General features: G+C 44.5%; 1 protein-coding gene across 1 annotated transcript; it reads left to right on the forward strand.

Annotated features, from left to right (window-relative positions):
- Nucleotides 1–443: 443 nt before the first annotated feature.
- On the forward strand, nt 444–13,224 carry ndnf (neuron-derived neurotrophic factor). The gene is made up of 4 exons (XM_020497585.2): nt 444–825; nt 7,091–7,294; nt 8,008–8,132; nt 11,106–13,224. The coding sequence occupies exons 2-4, from the start codon at nt 7,095–7,097 to the stop codon at nt 12,503–12,505; spliced, it is 1,725 nt and encodes a 574-aa protein (XP_020353174.1). The 5' UTR covers nt 444–825; nt 7,091–7,094; the 3' UTR covers nt 12,506–13,224.
- Nucleotides 13,225–13,501: the final 277 nt, after the last annotated feature.

A 13,501-nucleotide genomic window follows, 5' to 3' on the forward strand; every position in this document is an offset into this window, starting at 1 on the left:
ATGTATATACATTAGGCATATACTTCCCACTGCGCATAGACTTCAGTTCAACGTCTAGTTTTACATGTGGTTGAGTTGTCACCTAACCGAAATTCAACGTGAAATCAACAAAACATTTCACTATGTCATTGGATTTAGGTTAAAAGTTGGTTGAAAAAAATACTATATTTCCTTATATTGATGACTTTTTGCAAATCCAATCAGTTTTTCACACTGCTTCAACCTCACCACGAGTTTTTGTTGTTGTTGAAATTAGGTGGAAATGGCGTTGATTCTGCCATTTTTTTCCACAGTGGGTTGTTTATGGCTATAGCAATTCAAAGTAGTCCTAAAGGTGCCTTTGAAATATAGGTTTTTCATTCATAAAGGATTGTCAGTTTGAGTCCGTGTCTGTGATAGGTCCGTTGCTGGTTCTGCCTGGTCTCTGGTTGTTTTTTTTACTTGTTGGGGCTGTGGTGTCCAGGGGGAGGAGTGGGCCGGTTATCGGAGTGCTCCTAGGGAAGCGCATAGACAGAAGTTCGCATCAGTTTGTCTTCCAATTCAGTCGGTCCAGTCTCAATAGCAGCCACACGGCAGGGGACGAACGCGCTGCCAGAACTCAGGATACACAGACAAGGTTCAACCCTCCAGAACTGCCAACACGCACCACAGCTGTAGTCCGATTTTCACCACACCAGAACTGACTCGAGGAATCTATCGAACACTAAAAAGGACACATTTATTGTATTTTTTGTTTGATTTAGTTTTTGTATTGTGTTGGTCTCAGAAGTGTTGATACGGTTGAGGGAACTTTCCAGCTTGTTTTATCATCCCTAAATCTGAAAGGTAAGACTGAGGCTCATTCACGAAATATGTTATATTTAGGCTATCCATATGATCACTGCTTTATATACATGTTCCATGAAGTGAACTTATGATAAACCACATCGATAAAAAAAAACTCTTCTATAAAGCAATAAGCTTGCGCTTTTGTAGCCTATTAAGTCTAAATGGTTTGTGGAGCGCTTTTTGGAGAGACTTTCCCATAAAAAAGAAAAACAGAGAGGGACTCTCCGAATAAAGAACGCTTGCCTTTGAAACGTCTGCCAAATAGAGGGGAAGGGGTTTTGTGGTTTACAACTCCGGGAAGTTAAGGATTTCAAAACACATTTCAATCAAGCCTGGGCTCGCATGCTCTTTTAATTTGGTTCGCTTAGTTTGGCTGTATTTCACAAGGCACGGTGAATGTCGCGTGAAAAGGATGAACCTTTGAGGGAGTTGAAAAGGACACGCGGAAGGCAGTGTCCGCGCACTCGGGGCTCTGAGTCTGAGAAGCCCTGCTTTGTGCCCATAACGGAGTTCCCATGCTCTCAGGGGTGACGGAGCACCCTCTAAACCCGCCAGACGCAATTCATCAATATGCGTTCTCCCCCCCTTCTATAGTACGTGGCATAAATTCTCTTCAATTGCCTTTTCTTATAGTGGTGCTGCGGATGAACATGACACAAATGTTGGGAAAATGTTAGTCTGGTCTGGGGCAGTTTCCGTTTTACCAATGAGCAAGCCTACGCACCTGCATGTTGCCTACCTCTATCCTGCTCTGATTCCTCACCCACACACCATCTCACATTTGGGAGCCTACACAAAATTCCCTCTTAAAATAAGGACAAAGTAGCCTACTGCTATTGAAATGTATGAAAAGTAGTAAACATAATTTCGTGTTGCATTTTTACATAATTACTTATTAATTTGTCTCTCGCGATGTTTTTAGACAGGCTACTTACTATCTTATTGTAGATAATAACATGTATTTGAGTTGATTAAAAAAATTATATATATATTATTGATCAAAAGTGTTATTCGTTTAAAAAATATATTTGTAGCCTTAATAAAATATAGGCAATATAGACTGGGAATTTGAATAACTGTATTTAGTAGCAGAGTGAAGCCACACTGCCTCCCGTACTTTCTCAGGAGAATGAATAATGAACAAAAGTATGAAAATGGGAAGGTCTGTGTTGCATACCGTAACTAAACAGTGATTTGCATATGAAAACTCCGGGCTGAAAGAATTTCGCCAGTGTTGCTACAACATTTATGCGTCCAGAGAAGTGACGGGCCGCAGTGTATATACAGTCTCCTCGCTGCCTTTGCTTTGTGCGGACCGCTGGAGTAGGATGTCACGTCCAGAGTCGTTGCTGGAAGATTAAGGCCATAGCGACAGGTTTTTATTCCCTTCCTTAAATGATTCATCATATCCACACCCTCTCCCAGTGTCCAGGACATTCACTCTGCAAAGCCCTCATTATGCCTCCTTAGATGGACACAAGCAGAGACAGTGCTATCAGACTGGTGGACGTCTCTCTCCTGAAGAGGGGGTCTGTGCTCTCTGTCCAGCGGATACATGATTGACTCATTTCCCACGATGCTGGTCTGTGCCCTTATCGTTGATATACTGATTGGCAGAGAGTGGACGATTTCTTTCCCATTGTGCTTTTTGTAGGGCTAATCTTGTGTGATCTGCCCTTCATTCACAATGACAGCAATGAATTGCACATCAGTCAGAGCTGCACCCCTAATTTGAATGGCTCATTTGTAGCGCAGTAATATAAACTGCCCCTGCGACCTGACATGCTCCACCATGCATCCTTCCGGGATGCAGTGCTAACTGCACTCAGAAATGGACCATAAAACAGAGAGACAGAGCTAAAGGCAAGGATGGAAAATACAGGCTCCCCTTTCTGAACATACTATTTTGCCAGGAGCAGCAGCATAGTCTTTGTGGGCTGATGATGATGTAGATGGTTTAGAGACCGAATGTGAGTGATAATGTAGACTTATATACACTCTGGGTGAGAGGAATTTGACAGTTTAGAAGACACACACACACATGCAAATAAACTCACATTCTGCGCAGACAAAAGTTCTGCTCCTGGACAGAGGCCCTAAACCACAGTCTCTACCAATTCATTAATGAGCTCTTTGGCTCTCCTAGTGCACCAGACCTGCTCTGGGTTTGGCTGTCCATCAGCATGGGCCCAGGTTTTGTGTGGTTGGTTCCATCTCAGGCTCTGAGCCCTCAGCCCTGCCTGCCTGTCTGTATCCCCATTCCCCTGGTTGGCCCTGAAGTGACAGCACATCAGTGATGGAGACTGCTACCGAAGACCTACTGACCATAAATCTGCCTTCAGAGAGGTTTTAAGAAAACACAAAGCGGCTCCAGGTCCTTTGAGCCCTGCCAGGCGTCTCTTTGGGAGGAATCCCAAATGTCTCTTTATTTGTGTTGAAATTAGTGTATTTTTCCCTCCTGTCCTGCTAATGAGCTCCATGTGGGAGCAGGCAGGAGGTTCACCCGTCCTGACAGAGAGACATGGAGCTGGGGCCGGGAGGCTGGAGGGGGGATGGAGCTGCAGGACTGGGGTTGGGGCTGAGGCTGCAGAAGGAGGTAGGCAGGGTGACCCAAAGAACACATTGGAGGGATGGAGGGGGGATGTGGCAGTGTAAGGGGTGCCTAGTATACACACTTGCAGGTGCACATGGCCTCACGTACACAGGCAGGCAAGCACACAGACATGCACACGCACAATCTTCCTTTACATACACATGCTTATACATTCACACATGTGAGCACATTCATATACATATGCACGCAGAGGTCCTCACACACACTCCACATGGTTCTTTCATGTTGGACAGTTGGAGGGTAGGACTACTGTAGTGCCCTGTGAATGACAGGTGTAAGCTGCTTTGTTGTGCATACATGTTCGCTGTCACTCAGAAATGGCTCTATACACAGATTATATGTGCTAGTCATCAGTGTGTGCTGGCTTCACATTGACTGACTGCTGGAATACCAGCTCAATCACGCACACTGACCCACCAACTGGTCTCAAACAGCACACACACCAATAACCACAACAAACACCTGCATCCTACAACCAAACTGACCATTCACGGGATGACTTCTTGAATATCTCAGTTGTTTGATGTATGGATTGATTGAGTAAATGGTTGATTGATTAGTTGATGAGATTATTCTTCACTTTGCTTCAATCTTAGTTGATGCATTTATATGAACTAGATGATTTGGTGCTATTCCAACGACTCTCCACCTGGGAAGTGATAGTATAGTTAGTCTATTATTATCTATCTGTTAATATTGTTATCTGGCTAAATTGTCTTTCACGTAGTTCTGTTAAAGGCATGATAAAGGCACAGAGTAAACACTGTATGGTTCATGTTCTTGTTGCCATATAGGAATTCAGGTGGAACTAACTGTCATTGTAAAGTCAGATAATTTAGGTGGTTATTACATAGTTATTACTACAGGTTATACAGTTAAATTGTGACAGACATACTTATATTTCTATAATTAATTATGCTTTCTGCATAAGCTGTTCAGTATTATTCACTATGAAGAAAAACCATGCACAATACAGTAATTGAGTACATTGAGACATCAAGTTGTTTGTGATGAAGTAATGTGATTATGTGGCTCAGTTGCAAGGCTTGTGGGTTCGATTCCCATGGGGGACCAGCACAAAAAAGTATGAAAATGTATGCACTCACTACTGTAAGTTGCTCTGGATAAGAGCGTCTACTAAAATGAAAAAGTCATGAATAGACCATTTCAGTTTTCATATAGAAATAAGTTGCATTTGCAAAGTATTTGAAGAAACTTGAAAACATTCCAAGCAAGTATTTTTATATTCAACAAGTATGATCAGATTAACTGTTTTGTACATTATCAGACTCAAGTTACAAATGCTGTTAAACACTCAAATAGGCTTACGTTTAGTAAAATTTTATTCACAAAAGTAGTGTATTGTATTAGCGGACAGATAAAGAAATCTTCAGCGCAGGCAATATTATTTTTTTCTCCCCCCCCCTGGCAAAAGAATCGCAGCACCCCCACCCCCAAACTACTTCCTGCGGCTATGCACAACTTCACATTTATTATGCGTTAGGCTTTTTTCTTTAATGACCAAAAGTGCTTCAAGTTTTGAACAAAGTTCCAGTCGGAGTGAAACTGAAAAATAAATGAATATATAAATAAATAAACGGCAGCAAAACAAAGTTGACACGATTGTGGCCGGCTCTGCCTTCAAATTATCCTCCCCCAAATTACCATCATACATTATCCCTCACTCTAATTAAACATTAGGCTTTATTTGTTCCAGATGCAGCTTTTTTGAAGTTTTATTTTGGTAAAGAGAGCTAACTCCATGGCCTGAGCAGTCTCATGCATGCACAACCATTCCAAATTCCAGCCTGTCTGTGCTGCTCCACACAACCACATGGCCCAGACATTAGCACAGTCAAATCCAACTATATTAATGTGAAGGTGTCATCTTTCAGTGATGGCTCATACATGGGATCTGAGTCTGGATGGAGGAACATAGCATTTAGTGGTAACGCTTCTCAGACTTGGGATACTGCAGCACTTTGACCAAATCAAACCAAAGGCATTGGTTTAAATCAGTATTACCACACGCGGTGGGCAAGTTGCTTACATTGGAAATAGCACATCAAGTGCATGTTGGGTTATGCTAAATATGTTGGCAGGCAAATCTGATGGACGATACCACACTAACCATTGAGAGAGCACATATCCCATATCGGATGACATCAGTCTGATAGTGTCATTGCGTGGGCTTAGTGCAGCAGGGACTGGGAGAGTCTTCTGGGAGCCTCTGTGCTGTGTATTGGGGTCCCTGTAGAGCTCTGTACTTACCACCTCAGCTCTGTCTTGAGTATTAATAGACATTTCTTTGTTCCGCCCGACACTCTTCTGAAATGGAATGAGACAAGCTGAGGAGCTAAGGATCACCTCTCTGTGAGTCAAACCTCAAAGTACCACTTAGATGGCTTTCCTCCGCCTCTCTGAAGTCTGACAGGATGATGGGAGGCTCAGCTCAGGCACAGGGGAGATGGACACACTGACAGGAGCTGTCGAGGGCTTTTCTCTGTATTGTGTTTTAAAAGGCAGATCATGTAGTAATGAAGCCATGTTTGTAGCATGGAAGCATGACCAGCTTTGGGTTCTCTGGTTTGACTTATGTCTCTCCAGAGGGAGGGAGGAGAGGAAGGAGAGAATGTCTGTTTGACAAGGACAGAAAGAGGGTGGGATAGAGATTACTGTACATGTGTGTGCGAGAGAAGAAAAAAAAGATGAGCTATATTTGTGGGAAAAAAATACATGGAGAGCTAGGGTGGAAGAGAAAGAAGGAGAGCAAAAAGGAGGACAAGGAAGAGAGAGAGAGAGAGAGAGAGGGAAGAGGGGTCATTAAAAGGACACACTCTCACTTGCAGTAAATGGCAGTAAAGTATCTGGCTAATCTGCCATCATTACCCTGATTAAATCAGCCGGGATTTGGCTTTCCCATCAGCTGCAATCAATGTGGTCAAATCAATAGACAGAGGATATCTCTGTGTTCCTGAGCCTCAGTAAGCTGCATAGACCCGTGTACTGAGTCACATCCCATAGCTGTTAGAGATATCTACTGAACAGTACACTGTACCTACCAGTGCCAATCTTTCCTCCTCTTCTATCCCCTTAAATGAAGTCTCTTTGACCCTTCTCACACTAGCCACTGTCTTTATCTTCTCCCCCTTTCTGGTCCAAAGTGTCTTCTCTCTTTTTGTCTGCCTTCCACTCTCTTTTTGAAGAGATGGGGCCTCTGTCCATCTCTGTCTCTCACTTTCCTCTCTTTGGCAGCATGTTACTGGTTTCCCTTCCATTCTGAGACTTAACAGGCAAAACTGGAAACACGTTTTCAAGTTCTTCTTCCAAGTATTGATTGAAAGATTTCCAATATTCACTACACTCTTAAAAAAAGGTGCTATCTAGAACCTAAAAGGGTTATTCGGCAGTCCCCATAGGAGAACCCTTTAAAGAACCCTTTTAGTTCCAGGTGGAACCCTTTTCAGTTCCATGTAGAACCCTTTTCACGGGCTTCTACATGGAACTCAAAAGAGTTCTACCTGAAACCAAAAGGGGTTCTACTATGGGGACAGTCGAAGAACCCCTTTGGAACCCTTTTTTCCAAGAGTGTACTTTGGCATTTCTAACTGTTCTGACATTCCTGCATTACTATTTTGTGTGTTACAGGAGGATGAGGCTGTGCTTGGGACCTCAGGGCTGGCCTCTGGGCCTGGCTCTGGTGCTGGGGGTTGTAGTTGGCCAGAAGCTGCCCACACGAGATGAGGGCCTGTTCCAGATGCAGATCAGAGACAAGACCCTGTTTCATGATTCCTCCGTCATCCCAGACGGCGCCGAGATCAGTGGATACTTGTTCAGGGACACACCTAAAAGGTAACGATTCCAGGTCTATAGCAATACGCAAGTTGACGTTTATTGCCATAAGCTTTGTCCTGGAGGCACAACAGCGATTTCCCTGTAGATAGGCCAGCTACAAAGTCAAAATAGGCTATATTGTAAAAATTCAACAAATCTTTTTGGTCTTCATTTAAGGTTATGGTTAGGCATTAGGGTTAGCAGTGTGGCTAAAGTTAGGGTTTAGGTTAGGGTTAGGTTTAAAATCAGATTGTATGACTTTGTGGCTGTGCTAGCTGGTGACCTCCAGAACAAGATTCATGACAAAAAACACTAACCTGCTATAAATCCACCATCACTATCAACAACCATTACCAACATGTAGGTCTACTGCTCCAAACATGTACATGTACTGTATGTCTTATCTTACCAAATACATGAGACCAGGCTGTGTTTGATCGAAAACAAACAGCATTGTAGCCTTCCCACACTAAATAGTACTGTAGGCTCTGTATAATGACTTACTGTAAGTGGATGCATTGGGAATATGGAATGCATTGTAATGGATACTAGGATGAGGAAATGCATAATAGATGAGAAAGAGATGTTCATGTAATTGAGATAATGTCTGCTAAAAGAGACTCAGGTCATTAGCACTCGGAGACAACCATAGAGTGACCATAGATGATTTCAGTAGTTAAACCTGTAGTTAACCCTATCATTTACCTGGGCACTACTTCTTGTTCCTGCAGGTACTACTTTGTGGTGGAGGAGGACAACACCCCGCTATCTGTGACGGTGACACCATGTGATGCTCCTCTGGAGTGGAAGCTCACTCTGCAGGAGCTGCCTGATGAGGCCAGCGGAGAGGGATCAGGTAAACACCAATTAGACTATATATACAAAAGTATGTGAATACCCCTTAAAATTTGTGGATTCGGCTATTTAAGCCACACCTGTTGTTGACTGGTGTATAAAATCGAGCACACAGACATGCAATCTCCATTGATGAACATTGGCAGTAGGCTTTCAACATGGCACCGTCATAGGATGTCACCTTTCCAACAAGTCAGTTCTTCAAATTTCTGCCATGCTAGAGCTGCCCCGGTCAACTGTAAGTGCCGTTACTGTGAAGTGGAAACGTAAAGGAGCAAAAACGGCTCAGCTGCGAAGTGGTAGGCCGCACAAGCTCACAGAATGGGACCGCCGAGTGCTGAAGCGCATAGTGCGTAAAAGTCGTCTGTCCTCAGGTGCAACACTCACTACCGAGTTCCAAACTGCCTCTGGAAGCAACGTCAGCATAATAACTGTTTGTCGGGAGCTTCATGAAATGGGTTTCCATGGCTGAGCAGCCGCACACAAGACTAAGATCCCCTTGTGCAATGTCAAGCGTCAACAGGAGTGGTGTAAAGCTCCCTGCCATTGGACTCTGGAGCAGTGGAAACGCGTTCTCTGGACTGATTAATCATGCTTCACCATCTGGCAGTCCCGACGAACAAATCTGCGTTTGGCGGATATCAGGAGAACGCTACCTGCTCCAATGCATAGTGCCAACTGTAAAGTTTGGTGGAGGAGGAATAATGGTCTGGGGTTGTTTTTCATGGTTCGGGCTTGGCCCTGTAGTTCCAGTGAAGGGAAATCTTAACGCTACAGCATACAATGACATTCTAGACGATTCTGTGCTTCCAACTTTGTGGCAACAGTTTGGGAAAGGGCCTTTACTATTTCTGCATGACAATGCCCCCTTGTGCACAAAGCGAGGTCCATACAGAAGTAGTTTGTCGAGAACGGTGTGGAAGAACTTGACTGGCCTGCACAGAGCCATGACCTCTATCCCATCGAACACCTCTAACCCATCAGTGCCCGACCTCACAAATGCTTTTATGGCTGAATGGACACAAGTCCCTGCAGCAATGTTCCAAGATCTAGTAGAATGCCTACCCAGAAGAGTGGAGGCTGTTTTAGCAGCACAGGGGGGGACCAACACCATATTAATGCCCATGATTTTGGAATGAGATGTTCAATGAGCAGGTGTCCACCTACCTTTGGTAATGTAGTGTATATGGGAATTCATATAAATATGATTTATGGAACTGTTAGCTAATGTAAATGGGACTATTACAATGTAATTAAGCTGTAAAACGTGCAATATATGATTAAGGTACAACAAATACATAAACAATAATTTCAGAAATGTATCAGGATGAACAGTAACTAGCATTAACATTTGATTGATGTGGTTTTGAATCAAATTGGAAAGACACTCTACATTTTGTTGTGGTTGGGCAGCGTTGGTGGTCTGCTATTTTGCTGTGGTTGTGGTATGGTTATTAACTAACACAGTGTATGAACTGATCACACTTGATGTCTGGATTGACCACACCTGATGTCTGTAGCCTGTGAAATGGGCACAGAGCCCTGAATAGGAGAGACTGCCCTTGGCTGGTTGGCTGGCTGGTTGGCTCATTAGCTGGTTGGCTGGTTGGTTGGCTGGCAGACAAATACAGTGTATAAGTAAAGAGTTTAGAATGTGATTAAGCCTTCTACATGAATCCCCCATAACATCTGTAGATAGATAGGTACAATAATCCCCTTGTCCACTACTAACATATACTCCTTTTGCCCTTCAAATTGAATACCCCCCCCCCCCCCCCCCTCTCTCTCTCTCTCGCCCTCCCCTCTCATTCACACACACTCGGACTCTCTCTCTCCATCTGGACAGTGTCTTTGAAACACAAAAAATCAATCAACTCCCTCAAGCCCAGTCCCATTAGAGCACAGACATGGACTGCAGCGGTGGTTTTAGAGTGTACATATGTGAGGGTGTGAAAGTACATGTATGCACGTGTATGACTATGTGTATGCACGTGCATGACTATGTGTATGCACGTGTATGACTATGTGTATACACGTGTATGACTATGTGTATGCATGTGTATGACTATGTGTATGCACGTGTATGACTATGTGTATGCACGTGTATGACTATGTGTATGCACGTGTATGACTATGTGTATGCACGTGTATGACTATGTGTATGCACGTGTATGACTATGTGTATGCACGTGTATGACTATGTGTATGCACGTGTATGACTATGTGTATGCACGTGTATGACTATGCGTATGCACGTGTGTCTCTGCCAATTAATAAATGGGCTTTTTGCCTGATACTACCTACTTTTTTGATTTTCACTGTCCTAATAGATTACAGAATAGAGACTAAATACTGTAACACAGTAATGAGCTACATATTTGCTACACATGGCATCTTACCGTAGACCAAGGAGCCATTCACATATAGGTAGAAGGCGATGTATGTGCACGAGTTTCCAGTGAACACTGTAAATACACAAATGCACAACTTCTCTATCTATTCATCTGTTTACTCCTCTGTTTGCTGAATGTCTCAGCCTCAGATTGGATCTTTTATCATTCCTTTAGAACACCGTTCAGCCCACTCTTTGGATGACAAACATAATATTATGGTTCTAAGCACAACTGAAATAAGGGCTGGGCCTCTTTGTAGCAGAACTTCCCAGGAAGGGCCAAGTGAATATTGGCCTGTGATCTTTTGGGATGTTTAGAGATGTTTAGAGTGAAAGCATGGCTGCTGACTCATAAGGGGCTAATTGTCTGGCTCGGAGATTGCCTCACCATGACCTCACCAGGATCAACACTTTAAATGGGTAATTATTTGCCACCTATGGAAATTATTTTACGTCAGGACCAAACATAAAAAACAAAAACATTAGGGGATGTTAACAAAAAATATCTCAGGAGATGATGTGGTTGCTGTGATATGAAAATAAGTCATGTTAAGTCTTCCTGTGTCTCTGTGTGCTTTCCAGGTCAGCCGGAGCCCCTGGACCAGCAGAAGCAGCAGCAGGTGACAGTGGATGAGAGCACAGAGCTCTTCTCCTACAAGGGGAATGATGTGGAGTCTTACGTGGCTACCAGCTCTCCCTCCGGCCTCTACCAACTGGAGATGCTCTCCACAGAGAAGGACAGCAACTTCAAGGTGTACGCCACCACCACCCCAGAGTCTGACCAGCCCTACCCCGAGTTGCCCTACGATCCCCGGGTGGACGTCACCGCCCTGGGCCGTACCACTGTCACTCTGGCCTGGAAGCCCACCCCGACGGGCGTTCTGATGGGCCAGCCCGTCCAGTACTGTGTTGTCATCAACAAGGAGCACAACTTCAAAAGTCTGTGTGCTGCCGAGGCTAAGATCAGCGCTGACGATGCCTTCATGGCCGTTCCAAAGCCAGGCCGGGACTTCAGCCCCTTTGACTTTGCCCACTTTGGCTTTGTCCGCTCAGACAATGACTTTAACAAGGACCGAGGTCTCACCAGCAACAAGATCTCCCGCTCCTACACAGCCAAACCCAAGGCCTCGGACATTCAGAAAGTCTGCATCGGGAACAAGAACATCTTCACCGTGTCGGACCTGAAGCCGGACACTCAGTACTACTTTGACATATTCGCTGTGAACTCTGCCACCAACACCAGCACCGCCTACGTGGGCACGTTCGCCCGCACTAAGGAGGAGGCTCGGCAGAAGACGGTGGAGCTGAAGGATGGCAAGGTGTCTGATGTCTTCATCAAGAGGAAGGGCAGTAAGTTCCTACGCTTTGCCCCGGTCTCCTCTCATCAGAGGGTCACTCTGTTTGTGCACGCCTGTCTGGACTCTGTCCAGGTGCAGGTGAGGCGTGACGGCAAGTTGCTGCTCTCCCAGAATGTGGAAGGGGTACGACAGTTCCAGCTGCGGGGGAAGCCTAAGGCCAAGTACCTGATCCGTCTGCGAGGCAGCAGGAAAGGAGCGTCCACCCTGAAGGTGCTGGCCACCACAAAGCCCAGCAGCAAGCAGCCCTTCCCCTCGCTTCCCGAGGACACGCGCATCAAGGCTTTTGACAAGCTGCGTACCTGCTCCACTGCCACTGTGGCCTGGCTGGGAACGCAGGACCGCAACAAGTTCTGCGTCTACAAAAAAGAGGTGTCCGAGAGCTACGGCGAGGAGCAGCGGCGGCGTGAGCAGAACCAGTGTGCCGGGCCCGAGACACGGAGGAAGTCAGAGAAGGTCCTCTGCAAGTACTTCCACAGCCCTAACCTGCAGAAGGCCGTTACCACGGAAACCATCACAGGGCTAGAGCCGGGCAAGACCTACCTGCTGGACGTTTATGTTGTGGGCCACAGCGGTCACTCAGTCAAATACCAGAGCAAACTGGTGAAAACAAGGAAATACTGCTAAAAGACTGCATAGAATAAATCTATTATAAATATATATATTAAAAAAGTTTTATTTAACTCTAAGTGATATTCTACTAAGAAGTGAATACAGACTGACTACTCACACAGCTGATGGGCCTGTGGCAGAGACTGAACTGTTTGTAGAGATATCAACCTGTATATTTATGTTTACATTTCATTGTTGGGACGTTTTTGGGCGATCCATAGCGAGGTGCTCTGTCGCCTTTGCTTGGGGACCTAGCATTTCGTTGCCAACAGGGAGACCTCCGAGCTTCAGAAAAGAGACTGTTTCATCTCGTGTGTTTCTTTGTTGCTGCATGACTCTTGTGTTTGTCAAAATGGTTTGTTCCTTCAGTTTCAATTCCCGTTGACCTGCAGAGATACAATAGCTACCGGCCTTGTATAGTTCTCTCATTGCTTTATTCACATTTAGGATAGATTCAAATGATTTTATACTTCTTTGCCTCTTTTGGTTTGATTGTTTGATTTCTTGGTAATGATGACTATTACATTTATGAGGAAGTAATTCAAAATCTATGAGGAAATTGTGGTTGTGGAGACATTCCCTTGTGCATCTCAGCCAGGGTACACTCTAGAGCCCGTCTGTAAATGTGTTCTGTGCTGGAGGTCTGTGTTATCACTGTATCACTGTGTTTGTCACATGTACAGAGTTGTCCTGCCAATATTCATGTACATAAACACTAAATATAGAACAAGTAATCCCTGTGTCACCCTGGGTGTCATGTTCTTCAGTGGGCTAGTTAACGTCACATAGATAGATGCAGTTTGTCAGACAGCAGTGTATCAGCAGAAAGGAGGATATATAGTGTTTATAGATTTTACGTTAGTCCTGCGGTATGTCCTCGTAAGCATAACATGATCGTTGGCATAAACGATTACTGACATGCAAGATCATTTTAGTTTGGACATAATGCATCAGACGAATGGGACTGACGCAGTGAATTATTTGGAGGAACGTATTTGAATGATGGTAAAT

Source organism: Oncorhynchus kisutch, linkage group LG13 (assembly GCF_002021735.2).
Source record: "Oncorhynchus kisutch isolate 150728-3 linkage group LG13, Okis_V2, whole genome shotgun sequence".
NCBI lineage: Eukaryota > Metazoa > Chordata > Actinopteri > Salmoniformes > Salmonidae > Oncorhynchus > Oncorhynchus kisutch.